Genomic DNA, 19167 nt, shown 5'->3' with positions numbered 1-19167 from the left:
GCTTGGAGCGAGTCTGCGCAATCTAGAGCCTTTCCGCCTTCAAATCCCCTGAGAAGCCCCATGGCAGAGAACGGCCTTGGCAGCAGAGCCCCCAGGGAAGCCGCTGCCCTTTGCCACCGCTCAGCCCCCAGCACAGCCCTTGGTTTGGAGCAGGGGTTCTCAAACTGGGGGTCGGGAGCTGCCAGCCTCCGCCCCAAACCCCGCTTTGCCTCCCGCATTTATCACAGTGTTAAATATACAAATTAATTGATAAGGGGGGTCGCGCTCAGAGGCTTGCTGTGTGGAAGGGGTTGCCAGTACAGACGTTTTGAGAGCCCCTGGTTTAGCGAGAGAACACGGGCACGTTTATTGAACAGACTGGAGTGACAGCGAGAAGCAGAGAGAAACGGCTACATGTAAAATAAACTCATAACACGCCCAGCGGGAAGTGACAAGACACTGCTGCGCTAATGAAGTTTAGCTCACCCAAATTAACGACTCAGTCGGCTGCGACACCCCCTGCCCCCCATTGTAAGACAAGCGCCCCGGCAGTCTGTCCCCAGGTGAAGGGTACCCGGGTGGATCTCTGCACCCTCCGCCATCGGTCCACACTTCCCGGGGCTGCGGGGTCTGCCGAGATCTCCCCAGCGAGTTCACCGTGCCTCGCCCCGCACTTCGCTCAGTGGGGAGTGCACCCATTGCGACGTGACATTTAGCCCGATAGGTGAATAAGCGTCTCCTGCCTGAGAGGAACTTGGTTCTCCCCTTGGGGAGAGCACCCGGCTCCCAGGCCCCCAGAGCGGAACGGTCCGTGTAAACGCACAACTCCCCTCCCCTCCCAGCGTGGCGACAATCAGGGTGACGCAGGCTTGTGGCGGAGGCCTCGCCCAGCAGCCTGGGACAAACTGCCGTGGAGAGACCAGACCCAGGGACCCAGCTGGCACCAAGAGGTCCCCGGGTCACGGCCGGTGCCCCCCTCACGGCTTCTCCAGCTGCATGTCGAGCACGTGGAGGTTGGCCACGTCCTGGTAGGTGGCATGCAGGCCCCGCGAGATGTCCTCGTACATGGAGCACTCGTCCAGGTTCAGGCCCTAGTGCGGCAAAGCAGAGGGGGCTGGCTCGTCTGGAGACCGAGGGAAGGGCTCAGCCCCCGGCACCTGCCCCATAGGGGCCATGTGGGGAGGGCGGGGCCCAGTCACAGCGGCTGATGCTTCCCAGCCCCTCCTGCCCCACACAGACCCAGAGCACTTCACACAGCAGTGGTGGGGTGTCCAGAACCACTGGGTGACCCTCTAGCGCTTCACTGGGGCCGGCACTGACTGCAAGGGGCCAGCGCCCCCCGCTGAGCCCCCCACACTGCGCCCTGCAGCCCAGTGCCCCCTAGCTCTTCACTGGGGCCAGCACTGACTGCCAGGGGCCAGCGCCCCATACCTCGCTCCCTGCAGCCCAGTGCCCCCTAGGGCAATCTCCACGTTACCCCACTCTGCGCTTTGCAGCACTGGGGGGCCTCCCCTCCGTGCAGGGATCCTGGCTGACCCTTCTTAGCTGTGCTGGGCAGGGGCCAAAGGCTGGGACCCCCCCGTTCCCATAACCTCCCTGACACAACCCCACCTGCGCCCCCCCGGCTCACCTCGTACAGATTCTCCTCTTCATACTCGTTCTTCTTGGACTGCAGCAGCCGCTCATTCTCCCATCTCTTCTGCAACAGCCAAGGGGGAGCAGGCGTGAGGCAGGGGCCGCGCGGCGTTCACCCCACCCCACCCCCACAGTGAGCCTGCCCATTTGCCTGCCTGGGGATCACGCTGCCCCCCCCAATCAAAGCAGCCCGTAGGCACTAGGGGGACCCTGACGTAGGCTCCCCAGGGCGGGGGGGCCAGGCCCCAGCCCACGGTCAGTGTCTGGGGGTCCCGGGGCCGAGGGGCTCACCCTGAAGAGGAGGAAGACGCCGGGCCCCACGGCACAGAACAGGAGCAGGATGCCCTCGGCGGTGATCAGCTGGTTCTTGGTGGATTCCCGCATGTTTAGGAAGGGAACCGGGATGGGTTCTGCAACACCGGGGGGAGGGGGTCAGCTCCGCTCCAAAGTCCCCAGAGCCTCCCCCGCCACTGCCATGCAGCCCCCTCTGGGGCGGGACGAGTTTCACCACCATGCAGCCCCCTCTGGGGCGGGACGAGGTCCCACGCACACCACGCAGGGCCCTCTGGCATAGGGCAGGCCAGCTGCACAGATTCCCCCCCTCCTCCCCCCAAGCTGTTTACCAGCAGAGAGGCCCAGGGGGACTGAGGGAGGCAAAGGGAACTGTCCCAGCTGGGGTTTGACTGGGGACCCCGCAGCCACCCTGGGCCAGGTGGCTTCTGTTCTGCTGCATGCCCCCGGTGACCCCCGGCCCTCACTCACTGCGAACCCGCAGGTAGGTGCCGCACGACTGGCCCCAGGCCTTGTCGGTTTGCACCTGGCAGAAATACAGGCCGATGTCGCTCTTCCTGGCGGAGTGGAAGGTGAGGATGGAGACGCCGGTGCCTGCGGTGATGGCCACGCTGTGCTGGGAACCGGTGCCATTGGCCACCAGGATAGGCTCGCTGCAGTTCCGAGAAGCTCGGCTCCAGGTGACCCGGGCCCCAGACGGGGCTTCGAACCGGCACTCCAGGGTCGCCCGACCCCCCTCAGGGACAGTCACAGAGGTGAGGCCGGCCTCCACCTTCACAAGGCTGTTCTCCGCCAGGAGCTGGGCGGCCGGGCTGGTTTGCACCCTGACCACGGGGCGCGTGGACCAAGGGGTGCTGGGGGCCGGGGGGACCTCGGTCACATTCGAGGTGGTCCCATTGCACAGCGCTGTCGTGTTTGTGCAGGGCTCCTGGCAAAGATGTCCTGTGAGGGTGGGGACACACCACAGCTCACCAGCCGGAGCCTTGGGGATGGGCCTGGTGGATTCAGGGGGATACCAGGTGGAACAAGCCTAGGGGGACAAGCTGGGGATACTGTGTGGGACAAGCCTGGGGGACAATCTGGGGGGGATACCGGGCAGGACAGGTGTGGGGGATCCGGGGGGGGGGGGAGATACTGTGTGGGACGAGCCTGCGGGGATGAGCTTTGGGGAGGAAGATCTGGGGGCAGCAGGGGGCGGGCGGATGCTGGGCCGGATGGGGCACTGGTCTGACCTAGGGGGAATACCAGGCTATCCAGGGTGGGGAGCCAGCAGGGTGGGAGGGAGGCTGCCCTGGCCCCCCAGGCCCTCACTGACTCCAGGCCCCCCGGAACCTAGCAGCAGAGACTGCAGGTGAGGGGGCCTATTCTGCTCCTACAGCCCTCTCCCCCCTCCGCCACGGCTCCCGATCACCCCCAGAACCCAGAGCAAGGAGATTGTGGGCACAGAGTGAGATGGGGCTCACTTCTAGTGGTTAGAGCAGGGGGGCTGGGAGCCAGGACTCCTGGGTTCTCTCCCCGGCTCTGGGAGGGGAGTGGGGGCTGGTGGTTAGAGCAGGGGAGGCTTCCCCCCCTTGCTGCCAGGCATTGCAGGGCTGGGTGGGTGTAGCTCTGTGACAGATGGATCAGTGAGTTGCACCTTCCCTGGATCAGCTCCCCCCACCCCGTGCTGCTGTCTGTCCCTCTGTCTGTTATATCACAAATTTGCATCCGACCCCACCCCGGAGATTAAAAAAAAGGAACTAACCCTCAGCCCCCAAACCACCAGGAACAATCAGCCAGCCCCAGAGACAGGCCACCCTGCACAGCGGGGATGGGGCCAGGGGCTCAGAGATGCCTGCACCCCAGGGCCACCCCCCCATTCAGATCACTCAGCTGCAGCCCCTGATACCAGAGCCTCCAGATGCTTTCAGTTCCTCCTTTCAGTCTCTGTTGACAGGAAGCGAAACTAGCAAAGAAAAGGCCAGATTCTACACCTGACCCTGTTCTGGGGGTTTAGGGGCTGGCCTGGCTCAGGGGATGGGGGGACGGGCACAGGGCCTTTCCCCTCTAGGGGGCGCTGGCCCCGATCCGGTCCCAGAGCAGGGGGGACTGGGTCGCTCAGGGGATGGGGGGATGGGCGTGGGGCCTTTCCCCTCTAGGGGGCACTGGCTGATCTGCCCCAGGGCAGGGCCTGGGTGCTTGTGGGGTGCGGAACGGAGAGCTCTACCCAGCCAGTCCATCTCCCTCAGCCCAGCGCTGCTGGCAGATTACTTGGCTCCAGCTGTGATTCTACCCCATTGCCAAGGGCTCCCCAACCCCCCAGATCCCTGGTGGAACCTACCCGGCAAGAGGCAGAGGGGGAGCAGGACACAGACCCATGCTGGCCCCGTCTCCATGGTGATCGGGGTTCACGTCTCCTGGTGCCGGGGTGCGGAGGAGAAGCCCTGCGTGCTGCAGCCGGCTCTGCATGTGCAAAGCGTCCGTCCGGGTCCTGGCTTTTCTCCTCGGTGCCCATCAGCAGGAGATGCGCCCCACTGCGTGCCCGCCCCCGCGGGTCCTGCCCAGCTCTGCAGCCTTCCGGCCTCACGCACTAGCTCAAACAGCTGCAGGCAGGCTTCACGCTTGGCTAGGAGACTTCCACGGTGCTGGGGGACTGGGATGGGGGATTCGGGGGCGGGGGGGGTACTCTCTGGTCCCCAGGGCCAGCCGAGGGGACCTGTGTTGCAGGGAGTGGGGTGGGAATTCTCGGGGCTAGTAGGGATCTGTGTGCACCACACAGGCCACAGCCCGGCCCCCGAACCGTCACCGGAGCAGATCTCCGACAAATGGCCGCTCAGGGATTTAACATGGTCAGGGACGGGGGATCCGTGGTCCAGCTCGTGTCTCCCAATGCCCCGTCCGACCGGGTCTAGCTCCCCCTCCCGGCCAGGGCGCGTCTGGCCTTTCGCTGCTGAAGTGAAGAGCCCCCGACCCTGGGGCCAAGAGACAGGGACCAAGTTCCCCCACAACCCTCCCTGGGCCCAGCTGAACAGCGGGAGCTCCTGGTGGCTCTGGCTCCGGGGCAGGGCTTTGAACCCTTGAATCATCCTCAGGGCTCTGCTCCGGCCCCTCTCCAGCATCTCACCAGCTGGCAGAGAGCGCCGGGGGCCCAGCACCAGCCGCAGGGAATGTGGGGGGCCCAGCACCGGGTGCGGGGTGCGCAGGGCCCAGCACTGGGCACGGATCCAGCCACGTGGCCCCTGCGCCAAGCCCAGAGGGGAGATCCCCTCCCTGCACCTGCCGAGGCCCCTGTCGGTCCGGCCAGGGACTGCGCTGCAGGTGTGTGCGTGCCCCCTGCCAGCCAGTGCTGACCCCAGTGCGGCACTAGGGGGCGCTGTGTGGCAGGGCATCGGGTGGGGCCTCCGGGGGGTCAGGTCGGGACCCCTGGGCCAAATGCCACTTTGCTGCCTGCGTTTGGCCCCGGCCGCGTCAATGGGATGCAGGCTTTTCCTCTTCAGCTTCTCTCTCAAACTGCTGTGTGGGGAGATTTGTAACCAGCCCCTGCCCCACCCCAGAGGCAGCTGCATGCCAGCGCCAGGCGAGGGGTCCCTGTATAACTGGCCCCTGCCCCACCCCAGAGGGGCCACGTCCCTGCCACTGTGTGAGGGGTCCTTGTACAAACAGCCCCCGCCCCACCGCAGAGGCAGCTGCATGCCAGCGCCAAGCGAGGGGTCCCGGTACAACCGGCCCCCGCCCCCGCCGGGCCGCGCTATTCTGGGCCGCAGGGTTAGTTCCCTGCGCGGTAATTTCAGACGGGGCTGGAGAGGCAGGCGCAGCACCCAGGGTTCGCCGCCAGAGGGCGCGCACGCAGCAGGTGCGGGAGGGGCGCAGACTCCAGGCCCAGCTCAGACCCCCCCCACCTTCCCGGGGGAATCGGGCCTGGCACGCGGGGGCGGGGCTAGAGTGCAGGGCAGGGCGGGCGATCATTAGGTGCTCACACTGGAAAGTTTGTACCCCAAACTTCTGGGCCCGGGGTGTGTGTGTCCAGGGGAGTCGGTGGGGTAGAAGTAGGGGTACGGGGGGCTGGGCAGGATGCGGGGGGGGCTGGGGGGTGCAGAGGGCAGCGTAGGGAGTGCTGGCGTTGCAGTGGGGGGCTGGGGTGCAATCAGTGGCGGTGAAGGGGGTTGGGGCGGTGCAGGGGGGCTAAGGGATGCAGTGGGGAGCTGGGGGTGCAGTCAGGGGGCAGTGCAGGGGGGCTAAGGGATGCAGTGGGGGGCTGGGGGTGCAGTCGGGGCGGTGCGGGGGGGCTAAGGGATGCAGTGGGGGGCTGGGGGTGCAGTCAGGGGGCAGTGCGGGGGCATCTGGGGGTGCAGTCAGGGGGCGGTGCGGGGCAGTTGGGGGGGCTGGGGCGGTGCAGGGGTAACTGGGGGGTGCAGTCGGGGTGGTGCTGGGGAGTTGGGAGCTGGGGCGGTGCAGGGGGATCTGGGGGTGCAGTCAGGGGGCGGTACGGGGGCATCTGGGGGTGCAGTCAGGGGGCGGTGCGGGGCAGTTGGGGGGCTGGGGCGGTGCAGGGGTATCTGGGGGTGCAGTCAGGGGGCGGTGCGGGGGGGCTGGGGGTGCAGTCAGGGAGCGGTGCAGGGGAGTTGGGGGGGCTGGGGGTGCGGTGAGGGGGCTGGGGGGGCTCGGTCTCTAGTGGCCCGGGCAGGAAGCGCTGCAGGGAGCGGGGGGGGGGGAGCCCGGAAAAGGCAGCGGCTTCCTGCTCCCGCCCCCCCGGTCCCGCCGCCGGAGCCGAGCGCAGCGGAGCGGCCTGACCTGCCCGGTCCCGGTCCCGGTCCCGGTGCGGAGCGAGGGGCCGGTAAGACCCGCCCCCCAGCGGGCCCGGGGCCGGGGGGCGCGGAGCGGAAGTGGCGTTTCCGGTGGGAATCCCCCGGACTCGCGTCGCCCCCCCCTCCCCCGGAAGGTGCCCGGGTGGGGCTGGGAGGGTTCGGGGGGGGGCGCTGTGGGGCAACGGGGGGTTCTCGGGGGCTGGGAGGGCTCTCTGGGTCCGGGGGGGCTGGATCTGAGCTGTCCCCCGGAGGGGCAGGGACCCATGTCCGCCCCCGCAGGCCAGTCCTCACCCCCGCCCCAGAGGTGGCGCCCCCTAGAGGGGGAAGCCCCCCCCCGCACCCTGTCCTTCTCCCGCTGGCTGCTGTGCTCCACGGGGCGGGTGCTATGGGGATATTGGGGGGACAACCCCCCGTTCCCCTCCCTGCACCCCCAGCGGCTCTGCCCCTCAGGCTCCCAGCCCTGGCCCCACACCAGGCAGCTGGGGTGAGGGTGCCCCTGTAGAGACAGATGGGGGCGGGGAACCTGGGGGGGGCAGATCTCTCCTCCCCCCCGCCCCCCCGATTCCTGCCACGTCTAGAATTGGTGAAATATTTCACTGGATTCTACCTGCCATCTCTGACCCCCCTGGGACAGGCTGGGCCCAGGCAGGGACCCACTCTGGGGGGGCCCAGGGCCCCCCCCGCATCCTGTAGACACAAAGACCCCTCCCCCACCTGCCACCTGTCAGGAACAGCTGGGAGCAGCCGGAGAGATCCTGGGAGTCACCAGCAGAGACTGGAGCCCCCGGGGGAGCAAATGTGTCAACAACTCCCAGAAGGGGGGGAGCTGCAAGGGGCTGCGGGTCGGGAGTGAGGGGCGCCGGCAGAGCTGGGGGGGGGGGCAGGAGCCCAGGGTGGGCTAGCAGGGGCTGCGGGTCGGGAGTGAGGGGCGCCTGGCAGAGCTGGGGGGGGGCAGGAGCCCTGGTGGCTAGCAGGGGCTGCGGGTCGGGAGTGAGGGGCACGGCAGAGCTGGGGGGGCGCAGGTCTGGGCTAGCAGGGGCTGCGGGTCGAGAGTGAGGGGCACCGGCAGAGCTGGGGGGCGCAGGTCTGGGCTAGCAGGGGCTGCGGGTCGGGAGTGAGGGGCACCGGCAGAGCTGGGGGGCGCAGGTCTGGGCTAGCAGGGGCTGCGGGTCGGGAGTGAGGGGCACCGGCAGAGCTGGGCGGGGGCAGGGCTGGGCTAGCAGGGGCTGCGGGTCGGGAGTGAGGGGCACCAGCAGAGCTGGGGCGGGGCAGGAGCCCAGGGTGGGCTAGCAGGGGCTGCGGGTCGGGAGTGAGGGGCACTGGCAGAGCTGGGGGGCGCAGGTCTGGGCTAGCAGGGGCTGCGGGTTGAGAGTGAGGGGCACCGGCAGAGCTGGGGCGGGGCAGGAGCCCAGGGTGGGCTAGCAGGGCTGCGGGTCGGGAGTGAGGGGCACTGGCAGAGCTGGGGGGCGCAGGTCTGGGCTAGCAGGGGCTGCGTGTCGGGAGTGAGGTGCACCGGCAGGCTGGGGGGCGCAGGTCTGGGCTAGCAGGGGCTGCGGGTCGGGAGTGAGGGGCACCGGCAGGGCTGGGGGGGCGCAGGTCTGGGCTAGCAGGGGCTGCGGGTCGGGAGTGAGGGGCACCGGGAGGGCTGGGGGGCGCAGGTCTGGGCTAGCAGGGGCTGCGGGTCGGGAGTGAGGGGCACCGGCAGGGCTGGGGGGCGCAGGTCTGGGCTAGCAGGGGCTGCGGGTCGGGAGTGAGGGGCACCGGCAGAGCTGGGGGGCGCAGGTCTGGGCTAGCAGGGGCTGCGGGTCGGGAGTGAGGGGCACCGGCAGGGCTGGGGGGCGCAGGTCTGGGCTAGCAGGGGCTGCGGGTCGGGAGTGAGGGGCACCGGCAGGGCTGGGGGGCGCAGGTCTGGGCTAGCAGGGGCTGCGGGTCGGGAGTGAGGGGCACCGGCAGGCTCTCTGTGTCCCTGGGAAGTCAGTGTTCCCTGGCTGGTGACCGGCACCAGGGGATTGTGGGTCGGTCGGGCCCTGGGGGGGGATGTGGCCGCGGCTCATCACTTCCTGCAGGAAGCCGAGTCTCTGAGTCTCTCGCTGTAAATAATCTGGGGCCCTTGCTTTGTTTGACAGCCCAGCGGAGCCGCCTTTCCGGCTGAGGGAGGGGGCGCACCGAGGAACCCAGGCGTCCGGGCCCTGCAGCCCCAGGGAGGAGGGGGATTTGCAGCTTGTGGCCTCATCTTGGCATCACCTGGAAGCAGGTACCAGATGGGGAGGATGTGGGGGGTGGGGCTGCCAAACAGGCGCCCCAGCTGGGGGGATGAATTGGCCCCGCGCCCCCATCCTGCTCCCCCAAGGCCGGCTCAGGCTGTTCCCTGCTCCCCCCTCCGTGCACCCTAATCCTTACCTCCCCATTCCCTACCTGCTGCCCCATCCCTGCCTTCGCACCCTGACCTCCACCGCCGTCCCCCTGCTCCCCACCACCTGCTGCCCCTCAGCCCCCCCCGACATTTTCTGGCAGCTTTAGGAACGTGAGGGGACCAATTTCCACCCCCCGAGGGAGAAGAGGGGGTGAAAGTACCCCTCACCCAGTTGCTTTTGTGCTCGGCCAGGCCTGCGGAACTGACAGCCACAGGATCCGGCTGGGGCTGGGGGGCGCCATGCCAGAGCCGGCCGCCGGGGGGCAGTGACTCCAGGGCGAGTGCTCTGCAGGCTCAGACAGACGTGCCCCCGCCCCCCTGCCCGGCTCTGGGCTCCCGCCCTGTCCCGGGGGTGGGGTGTGAGTCAAGCTGGCAGCCAGGAGCCCCCCCGCCCGGCCCGGTCGGGGATCTGAGGCTCTTTGTGCCACATAAACCCTGTATTCATCCCGCGCTCACCTCCAGCTCGCGCAGGAATGTCTGGGCCGGGCGAGGAGGGTGGGGTGTGCCGGAGACAGCCCCCCACACGCAGCCCCCCCAAACACCTCCCACGCATGTGCAGACTCCATATCCCCGGGGGGGGGCGGTTTGTACCAGTGGGGGGTGGCCTTTCCCATGGGGGGGCTGAGCTAGGCTCACCTGGCGTGGGGGGCAGGGAGGGATTGGGGCTGAGGGGAGCAGGGAGGGATTGGGGGAGGGGGTTGCTGTCTGCACCCCCGTGACCTATCTTGGTGTCCTTGGCAGGTGGGTCCCCCCAGAGCTGGCAGCTGGGACCTCCCTAAGGGCAGGATGGAGCCGGACAAGCCATACAACGGGGTGAGTGGCTGGGGGGAGCGGAGGGCCCCCCGATACCCCATCGCTGAACGGTCTGCTTGGCCCCAGCCCCCTCCCCCCGCCCATGCAGGTGGGGGGTTGGAATTGGGGGTGAAGCTCCCCCAGGCCCTTCCCTCCTGGGCCCCTCAATCCCTCCCCCTTTCTGTTCCCCCTGGTACCCTCGCTGGGCCCCTGCCCCTCCCCTACAGGGCCCAAGCCACTCTCTCTCTCTGCCCCCAGGGCCCGGCACCAGGTGCCCATAGTGGGTCCAGCGTGGCCATCATCGGGGCGGAGGACGAGGATTTTGAGAACGACATCGAGCCGGTGAGGGGGGCCTGGGAGATGGGGGTCCCGGGGTGGGGCCGGGGGCGGTGTCTTTGGGGAGGGGGCTGGGTCTGAGTGGGGCGGGGACGGGGCGTCCCGGGCTCGGGGGCCTGATTCCCAGCCTGTCCCCCCAGACGCTGGAGGACCAGAGCAGCCCCTTCCAGAGCATGTGGCTGGTGAAGCAGCACCCGGCCTATCTCATGGCCTTCCTCCAGCACGTGGTCCTGCAGTTCGACTCCTGCCCCCTGGTGAGCGGGGGCTGGGCGGGGCGCCCCACACCGGCGGGAGGTGCAAGGTCACGGACCTCGTGGTGACCCCCAGGACCCTAGGCTGCTTCAGTGACCTGTTCGCTCTGTCGCCGAGGCAACCGGGGGGGCTCCTGAGGGTGGGGAGTTGAGGAGGGGGGAGGGGCGGCGGGGGGAGAGCAATGGGGGGGTGCCAGGCAGCGGGGGAGGGGGCGGCCTGGGGAGAGCAATGGGGGGGGTGCCTGGCAGCGGGGGAGGGGGCGGCCTGGGGAGAGCAATGGGGGGGTGCCTGGCAGCGGGGGAGGGGGCGGCTTGGGAAGAGCAATGGGGGGGTGCCTGGCAGCGGGGGAGGGGGCGGCTTGGGAAGAGCAATGGGGGGGGTGCCTGGCAGCGGGGGAGGGGGTGGCCTGGGGAGAGCAATGGGGGGGTGCCTGGCAGCGGGGGAGGGGGTGGCTTGGGGAGAGCAATGGGGGGGGTGCCTGGCAGCGGGGGAGGGGGCGGCCTGGGGAGAGCAATGGGGGGGTGCCTGGCAGCGGGGGAGGGGGCGGCCTGGGGAGAGCAATGGGGGGGTGCCAGGCAGCGGGGGAGGGGGCAGCTTGGGAAGAGCAATGGGGGGGGTGCCTGGCAGCGGGGGAGGGGGCGGCTTGGGAAGAGCAATGGGGGGGTGCCTGGCAGCGGGGGAGGGGGTGGCCTGGGGAGAGCAATGGGGGGGTGCCTGGCAGCGGGGGAGGGGGCGGCCTGGGGAGAGCAATGGGGGGGGTGCCTGGCAGCGGGGGAGGGGGGCGGCTTGGGGAGAGCAATGGGGGGGTGCCTGGCAGCGGGGGAGGGGGCGGCCCTGGGGAGAGCAATGGGGGGGTGCCTGGCAGCAGGGGAGGGGGCGGCTTGGGGGAGAGCAATGGGGGGGTGCCTGGCAGCGGGGGGGGGTGGCCTGGGGGAGAGCAATGGGGGGGGTGCCTGGCAGCGGGGGAGGGGTGGCCTGGGGAGAGCAATGGGGGGGGTGCCTGGCAGCGGGAGAGGGGGTGGCCTGTGGAGAGCAATGGGGGGGTGCCTGGCAGCAGGGGAGGGGGCGGCTTGGGGAGAGCAATGGGGGGGTGCCTGGCAGCGGGGGAGGGGGTGGCCTGTGGAGAGCAATGGGGGGGTGCCTGGCAGCGGGGGAGGGGGTGGCCTGGGGAGAGCAATGGGGGGGTGCCTGGCAGCGGGGGAGGCAGGCTGAGACTTGCCCGTCCCCCCCGGCTCCCAGGTGCCCCCCTGTTCTGACCCCCCCCATCCCTCCAGCTCTGCTACCTCCACGTGGATCTGATCCGCAGCATGAGCCCCAAGGAGGGCAAGAAAGTCTTCCTGGATTTCTGCCACACGTTCCTGGACAAGGCGGGGGTGAGAGCCCCCCGTGAACCCCACTGGGGAGACCCCCAGAATGGCCCCCCCGTCCTTGCAGAATGAGCCCAATACCCCTTCCAGCTGTTTCTTCTCCCAAGAGTGACCCCCTGAGCCATTGCCCCCCCACCCAGTGACTCCATTGGGGCCCCCGCTGGGGCCATCAGAAGTATGAAACCCCCTCCCCCCCGGATCCCATTCACTGCTCCCTCCACCTGCAGTTTTCAGGCCCCAGGTCCCCTTGGTGCCCCCCCCCCCCCCGGGGACTCGACCCCTTGTTCTAACCCCCCTTCTCTCTCTCTCTCCAGCTCCTGCGTGTCCCCGTCCCACCGACGGTGCAGTTTGAACTGGGTGAGCGTTGCACTCGGAGCTTGGGGTGACTGGAGATAACCCACCTCCCAGGCCCCCCCCCCCCAATTCCCGGCTTCCCGTCCCTCAGGGTCCCCTCCCGGGCTCACCAACCGCCCCATAGGTGCAGCTGCCTCTGGAGTGGGACCCGGCAGCTGTTTGTACCATGAATTGCACGGCAGCTTAGAACAGGGAGCAAGGAGAATCCTGGGGCCAGGCTGGCAGGGGGCTGCTGGTCGGGAGTGAGGGGCACCGGCAGGGCTCGGGGGGGGCGGGGGGCTGCGGGGCGGGAGTGAGGGGCACCGGCAGGGATGGGGGGGCGGGCGGGGGGCTGTGGGGCGGGAGTGAGGGGGCACCGGCAGGGCTGGGGGGCGGGCGGGGGGCTGTGGGGCGGGAGTGAGGAGCACCGGCAGGGCTGGGGGGGCGGGCGGGGGGCTGCGGGGCGGGAGTGAGGGCACCGGCAGGGCTGGGGGGGCGGGCGGGGGGCTGCGGGGCGGGAGTGAGGGGCACCGGCAGGGATGGGGGGGCGGGCGGGGGGCTGCGGGGCGGGAGTGAGGGGCACCGGCCGGGATGGGGGGGCGGGCGGGGGGCTGCGGGGCGGGAGTGAGGGGCACCGGCAGGGCTGGGGGGGGGCTGGGGGCTGCGGGGCGGGAGTGAGGGGCACCGGCAGGGCTGTGGGGGCGGGCGGGGGGCTGTGGGGCGGGAGTGAGGGGCACCGGCAGGGCTCGGGGGGGCGGGGGGCTGCGGGGCGGGAGTGAGGGGCACCGGCAGGGCTGGGGGGGCGGGCGGGGGGCTGCGGGGCGGGAGTGAGGGGCACTGGCAGGGCTGGGGGGGCGGGCGGGGGGCTGCGGGGCGGGAGTGAGGGGCACCGGCAGGGATGGGGGGGCGGGCGGGGGGCTGTGGGGCGGGAGTGAGGGGCACCGGCAGGGCTCGGGGGGGGCGCGGGGGGCTGCGGGGCGGGAGTGAGGGGCACCGGCAGGGCTCAGGGGCGGGCGGGGGGCTGCGGGGCGGGAGTGAGGGGAACCGGCAGGGCTGGGGGGGCGGGCGGGGGGCTGTGGGGCGGGAGTGAGGGGCACCGGCAGGGCTCAGGGGCGGGCGGGGGGCTGCGGGGCGGGAGTGAGGGGCACCGGCAGGGATGGGGGGGGCGGGCGGGGGGGCTGTGGGGCAGGAGTGAGGGGCACCGGCAGGGCTCGCGGGGGAGCGCGGGGGGCTGCGGGGCGGGAGTGAGGGGCACCGGCAGGGCTGGGGGGGCGGGGGGCTGCGGGGCGGGAGTGAGGGGCACCGGCAGGGCTGGGGGGGCGGGCGGGGGGCTGCGGGGCGGGAGTGAGGGGCACCGGCAGGGCTGGGGGGGGCGGGGGGCTGTGGGGCGGGAGTGAGGGGCACCGGCAGGGCTGGGGGGGCGGGCGGGGGGCTGCGGGGCGGGAGTGAGGGGCACCGGCAGGGCTCGGGGGAGGCTGGGGGGCTGCGGGGCGGGAGTGAGGGGCACGCGCGGGCCGGGGGGGGGCTGCGGGGCGGGAGTGAGGGGCACCGGCAGGGCTGGGGGGGCGGGCGGGGGGCTGCGGGGCGGGAGTGAGGGGCACCGGCAGGGCTGGGGGGGCCGGGGGGAGCCGACCTGGGCCAGACGCTGCCAAGCTGGCACAGGGAGCCGCCTGGTGGCCGTCCCGCAGCACTGCAGCCGGCTGGGCTGGGCTGAACACCCCCCATTTGTCCCCCTGGTCCCCCCCAACCGCCCCATCACTGGCCCTGGACCCCGTCCCCACCTGCTCTCCTAGGAAAGCCCCAGATTTTACTGGGCTGAAGCTGCTGCTCAGATCCAGGATTCACGTTCACTTCCCGTCCCAAACGGCCACACAGCTGGATACCCAGCCCCCGCCCCAAAGGGGCCATGTCCCAGCACTGGGCGTGGGGTCCCCGTACACCCAGCCCCCACCCCTGCTTTGCGTGTGGAGATCGTGAAATCATGTAGGGTCCCACGGAGGGCGGCTGGGAGCAGGTCCCATGTGGGGCCGTAGCCAGGGGAGTTGGGGAAAGGCCGGGTCCTGGGGGGGGCTTTGGGAGTCTCCTTCTCCAAATACAGAACCGGGATCCTTCACTGGGCGCCGGGAAAGAGTCTCCATCCCTGGCTGGGGCACTGCTGTGCGGAAGCTCGCAGCGCCAGAGTCCCTGGCTGGGGGAAGCTCGCAGCGCCCTGTTCTCTCCCCACAGACCGGAGCCGCCCGGAGCTGCTCTCGGATGACACCCTGCAAGAGTTCCTGAACCAGATCCAGAACTTCCAGGAGCCCGACATCTCGCGGCAGCTCGAGGATTTCAGGTGGGTCCTGCCAGGGGCTCCCATTTGGGGGGGTGGGGGGGTGAGGAGGCAGCAGTTGGGGTAATAGGGGTGGGGTAGTGTGGTGGAGGGGCTGGGGAGATGGGCTGGGGCACGGTTTGGCGGGCCGGGCGGTGCGGCGGGGGCAGGATGGAGGGGGCCGGGTGGTGCGGCGGGGGCAGGATGGAGGGGGCCGGGTGGTGCGGCGGGGGCAGGGTTTCGGGGGGCCGGGCGGTGCAGCGGAGGCTGGATTGGGGGGGGCCGGGCGGTGCGGCGGGGGCAGGGTTTCGGGGGGCCGGGTGGTGCAGCGGAGGCTGGATTGGGGGGGGCCGGGCGGTGCGGCGGGGGCTGGACTGGGGGGGCCGGGCGGTGCGGCGGGGGCTGGACTGGGGGGGCCGGGCGGTGCGGCGGGGGCTGGACGGGGGGGGGCCGGGCGGTGCGGCGGGGGCAGGATGGGGGGGGCCGGGCGGTGCGGCGGGGGCTGAATGGTGGGGGCTGGACGGGGGGGGCCGGCCGGCGCGGCGGGGGCTGGACGGGGGGGGCCGGCCGGCGCGGCGGGGGCTGGACTGGGGGGCCGGGCGGTGCGGGGGGGCCGGGGGCCTGGCTCACCGGGGCCCCCCGCCCCCCAGGTCGAAGCGGATGATGGGCATGACGCCGGGCGAGCAGGAGCTGGTGGAGCTGGAGTCGTATCACACCCGGGACCGCGGGATCCGCGAGGCCAAGGAGAAGCAGGTGGCCGAGCTGCTGCTGGCCCGGCTGGACGAGATGCAGTGAGTGACCCCCCCGGACTCTCCCAGCCCTCCCCGGAGCCCCCTGGGACCGCGGCCCCAGCTCCCCTCCGCCAGCCTGCCCAGGTCCCCCCACATTTCCGGGCTCAGATCCGGACCACTGGCTCGGCTGCTGCGGCCCCCCCCCATGTGGGTGGGTGGGAACCAGCTGCCCCCCGCCCCGCCCCACTGTTGCATCATCCCCGGGGTGGGACAAAGGCCCCGGCCCGGCCCAGGCGCGGCCACGCAGCGAGCGACTCTCCCGAGCGAGCGGAACATGCGTCCCTGCCCCACGGCCAGCCCCAGTGTGAGCGCCCCCACGCCGCCATGTGGGAGGCCAGCCAGTGAGTGCCGGGCCCCTTCTGGGGTGGGGGGTGGGTTATGCGGGGGCGCACGGGGGGCTGGTTATGAGGGGGTGGGGGGTTGTGTGGGGTCGCACGAGGGGCTGGTTATGCAGGGGGGAGCAGGTGGGGTTATGTTGGGGCGCACGAGGGGCTGGTTATGCGGGGTGCACGCGGGGGGCTGGTTATGCGGGGTGCACGTGGGGGGCTGGTTATGCGGGGGGGCAGGGGCTGCCCTGCACAGAGCACAGGACTCGAGGGGGGGTCAAGTGTAAGGATGGGGTCTCCAGAGCCGGTAATTGACCCGGACACCTGGGTTCATGTTTCCCTGTTTCTTTCCAGCCCCACGATCTCCGCCGACGAGGAAAAAAGGTAAAACAAATGCGGTGGGCATCGTGCACCCGGGTCTCTGGATGGGGGGGCAGGGGGCTGAACCCGCCCCCCCCCCACAGGATGTGGGTTATGGTGGGGGGGGGGGGGTGGATCAGAGGTTCCTCTCACCCCTTTGGTATCTGGGCAGCAACATTGGATTCTGCAGCTCGACTCCCCCCCAACCCTCCCCCCAGCCCCTCACTGCAGCACCTGGGGGGGCTCTGACACCCCATGGGAAATCTGGGGGGGAGACTGAGCTATTTGACTGGGGTGTAGCCAAGATGTCTGAGATAGAGCCCCAACTCCCCCAGAACAGCCCCCCCCGGTGCTCCCTACCAGCCTCCCCCCCACATACACACCCGCTGATGTGCCCCACTCCCCCCAGCTCCGCGATTTTCGCCGCCATCGTGACCTACATGAAGCACCTGGGGGTTAAAACCAAACTGGGCGAGAGCAAGAAATCGAAAGGGAATTTCTTCCGCAAGAAGGTGATGATGGGGGGGCACGAGCCAGGACTCCTGGGTTCTCTCTCTGGTTCTGGGAGCGGGGTGGGTTCTGGTGATTAGAGCGATGTGGGCGGGGCTGAGATCCAGGACTCCTGGGTTCTCTCCCTGGCTCTGGGAGGGAGGTGGCATCTGGTGATTAGAGCAAGAGGGGGTGGGGCTGGGAGCCAGGACTCCTGGGTTCTCTCGGCGGCTGGAGGGGGCTCACACCTAGTCCCTTCTGTCCCCACCTTGTGGCCACCTGCGTAGCGGGGGTCAGTTTGGGGATCAGGGGTCAGTCCTGCTCTCTGACCCATTGACTCACCTTCCCCCCAACTCTGCAGATCTCGGGCAGCCGGAGGCCTGAGGAGCCCCCCAAGTCGAGGAAGGGGTTCAGCCTGTTGGACGCCACGCGCTGGAACCGCGGGGAGTCGCACAGTACGTGGGGGTGCCAGGGTCCCTCCCCCAATGACCTCTCTGCACCCCCTTGGCCCCGCCCCTCCCGACACCCTGAAAGCGTTCCCCTTGCTGCCCCTTGTGTCCTCCGACTTCCACAGACCCCGAATCTCCCCTGTGCCCATGGGTCTCCCAGCCCAGATTGTCCTGTCCCCACCCCCCCGGACTCCCCGTGCCCCCCCCGACCCTCCTGGCTGCCTGTGTGCCCCCAGATTTGAAGCTCTGAGCGCATCAAAATGCCCTATTTCTGGGATGTTGTGGGGCACCTCGTCCCCCAGCCCTGCTTCCGCTCCCCAGCTGCCTGCACCCCGCTCTCTATGAGCCAGGACATGCCCTGGGCCCCGCTCAGCTCCCCAGAGGCTCAGGGCCCAGGGGGGCCCTGCTAGGGTGCTATTCCCAGAGGAGCTGTGGGTCTCTGCGGGGGGCCCCCCATTTCTACCCCCTCAGCCTGTCGCTCTCCTTCGCTCTTCTCTCTTGCAGATTCCGAGTTCAGACAAAGCAAAGTCCCCGAGGGTGAAGGTACCGGCCCCCCCGGCCCCATGCATGGCCCCCCCGGGGCACCCCAGCCTGGGCCCCTGCCCCTCTAACGCCATTAACTCTCCCCACAAACAGTGTGTGTCCTCCTGACAGGGGGCAGGGGTCTGAGCTGCCCCCCCAATACACTAACCCTGTCACCCCAACCGTCAATCACTGACCCCCCCCCCGCACGTCCCAGCACCCCAGCATGCAGTTGCTCCCCCGCCCACCCCGTCTGCGTCAGCGCCCATCAGCTGCGTGCGGAGTTCAGCAGCCTAGTGGTTAGAGCAGGGGGCTGGGAGCCAGGACTCCTGGGTTCTCTCCTTGGCTCTGGGAGGGGAGTGGGGGCTGTGGTTAAATCAGCAGTTCATGCTGATTTGGGGGGGTGTCTCTGAGTGACTGACCTGCCCCCGTGTCTCCCCCAGCGGAGAAGGCCGCGGCCCCGGAACGGAAGGGTCTCAAGTTGTTGGAGCGCAGCGAGAGCCGGGCCAAGGGGGCCGCATCAGGGACCCCAGGGCTTGACCCCCCTGGTGTTTCTGTGACCGTGAACCCCCCTCCGGAGGAGGGGACTGATGGGGAGCTGGGTAAGAGGTGGGGGAGGGGCTGGGGGAGGACATGGGGGACAAGGGACCGGACATATGGGGTGGGTTGGGGGAAGGTCCAAGGGGAAGGGACCAGGGGAAGGGGGGAGGGGCAACAGCATGGGGGGGGTGCTATTGGCCCCCCCCCAGCACCTGTCTCCTGCTCTCCCCACCCTCCCCACTACAGGGTTGGAGCCCCAGTATCCGGTGGAGCCGGGGGAGGCCCCCCACAGCGAGCAGCCCCCGGAGGACAGTGCTGAGAACGAGAGGTGAGCCCTGTGGGGTGGGGGGGCCACCCTGAGATGCCTCCCCCCCCCCAGCTCTGTGCGCTGGAGTCCCTCCCAGTCTGTCTGTCTGTCCCCCTCCCCACTCTCCACTCCTGCCCCTGCATGCCCCTCCCGCGGGGACCTCACTGGGGGGCCGACTCCCCCGAGTTGGGGGTGGGGTGGGGGGTTTGACCCTGCTCCTGCTCTCACTTGGCCCCTTGAATACCCCAGGAGTGCCCCAGCTACTGCCCGGCCCCATTCGTGGCCCCCCTGCTCTGGGAGGGCAGGGGTCTGCTGGCTGGAGGCAGGGGGAGATGGGAGCCAGGACTCCTGGGTTCTATCCCTGGTTCAGGGGGGAAGTGGGGTCTAGTGGGTACAGTATTGTGGGGGGGGGTCCCTACTGGGCCAGGCAGCCCCACCCCCACCCTTAGGTTAACGCTCCTCTTCTCCTGCTCTTTCTTCCTAGAAAATGGAAAAGGTCGGTGACCCCCCTGAAGCCCCCCAGTTTGCATGTGTGTGGGGACAGGCTGGTTCCGCGGGGAGAATAATTTAGAAACACCCACGGGCTGAGCTAAGTACCCGGTTCTTACCCTGCCGGGCCCCCCAGCACCCTCCACAGCTGGGGCATCGGGCCAGCCCTGGCTGGCAGGGAGAGCGCCCCGTACTGCCCCCCACAGTGCCCCCCTACTGCTGGGGAGAGCAGCCCCCTAGCGCTGCCCTGGGGCATCGGGCCAGCCCTGACTGGCATGGAGAGCGCCCCCTACCGCCCCCCACAGTGCCCCCCTACTGCTGGGGAGAGCAGCCCCCTAGCGCTGCCCTGGGGCATCGGGCCAGCCCTGACTGGCAGGGAGAGCGCCCCCTACCGCCCCCCACAG

At 70.1% G+C, this 19167-nt stretch overlaps 2 protein-coding genes across 9 annotated transcripts; one reads left to right on the top strand and one right to left on the bottom strand.

The window, feature by feature from the left end:
- Nucleotides 1–301: 301 nt before the first annotated feature.
- On the bottom strand, nt 302–4429 carry CD79A (CD79a molecule). 3 transcript variants are annotated; one of them, XM_043535518.1, is made up of 5 exons: nt 4226–4429; nt 2377–2833; nt 1906–2024; nt 1610–1678; nt 302–1070 (listed from the first exon to the last, which is right to left on the bottom strand). In XM_043535518.1, the coding sequence occupies exons 1-5, from the start codon at nt 4397–4399 to the stop codon at nt 957–959; spliced, it is 933 nt and encodes a 310-aa protein (XP_043391453.1). In that variant the 5' UTR covers nt 4400–4429; the 3' UTR covers nt 302–956. The 3 variants fall into 3 exon arrangements, with proteins under 3 accessions (XP_043391453.1, XP_007053469.2, XP_027679511.1); XM_007053407.4 differs by having other exon boundaries at nt 2377–2847; nt 4226–4412; XM_027823710.3 differs by having other exon boundaries at nt 1610–1675; nt 2377–2847; nt 4226–4412.
- A 2144-nt stretch (nt 4430–6573) lies between these two features.
- On the top strand, nt 6574–19167 carry ARHGEF1 (Rho guanine nucleotide exchange factor 1). Of its 6 annotated transcripts, none has more exons than XM_037883056.2 (16): nt 6574–6718; nt 8816–8943; nt 9844–9915; nt 10153–10236; nt 10371–10484; nt 11757–11855; nt 12164–12206; nt 14409–14514; nt 15141–15281; nt 15962–15991; nt 16377–16479; nt 16818–16911; nt 17410–17448; nt 17871–18029; nt 18214–18295; nt 18759–19167. In XM_037883056.2, exons 3-16 carry the CDS (start codon nt 9889–9891, stop codon nt 18838–18840), a joined length of 1203 nt encoding a protein of 400 aa, XP_037738984.1. In that variant the 5' UTR covers nt 6574–6718; nt 8816–8943; nt 9844–9888; the 3' UTR covers nt 18841–19167. The 6 variants fall into 6 exon arrangements, with proteins under 6 accessions (XP_037738984.1, XP_037738986.1, XP_037738987.1 ...); XM_037883057.2 differs by lacking the exon at nt 6574–6718 and adding an exon at nt 6761–6779 and having other exon boundaries at nt 18759–19034; XM_037883058.2 differs by lacking the exon at nt 17410–17448.

The sequence above is a fragment of the Chelonia mydas genome, chromosome 24, assembly GCF_015237465.2.
Source record: "Chelonia mydas isolate rCheMyd1 chromosome 24, rCheMyd1.pri.v2, whole genome shotgun sequence".
Taxonomy (NCBI): Eukaryota; Metazoa; Chordata; order Testudines; family Cheloniidae; genus Chelonia; species Chelonia mydas.
The sequence above is the reverse complement of the archived record's forward strand: the minus strand, read 5'-3'. Positions and strand labels throughout refer to the sequence as shown.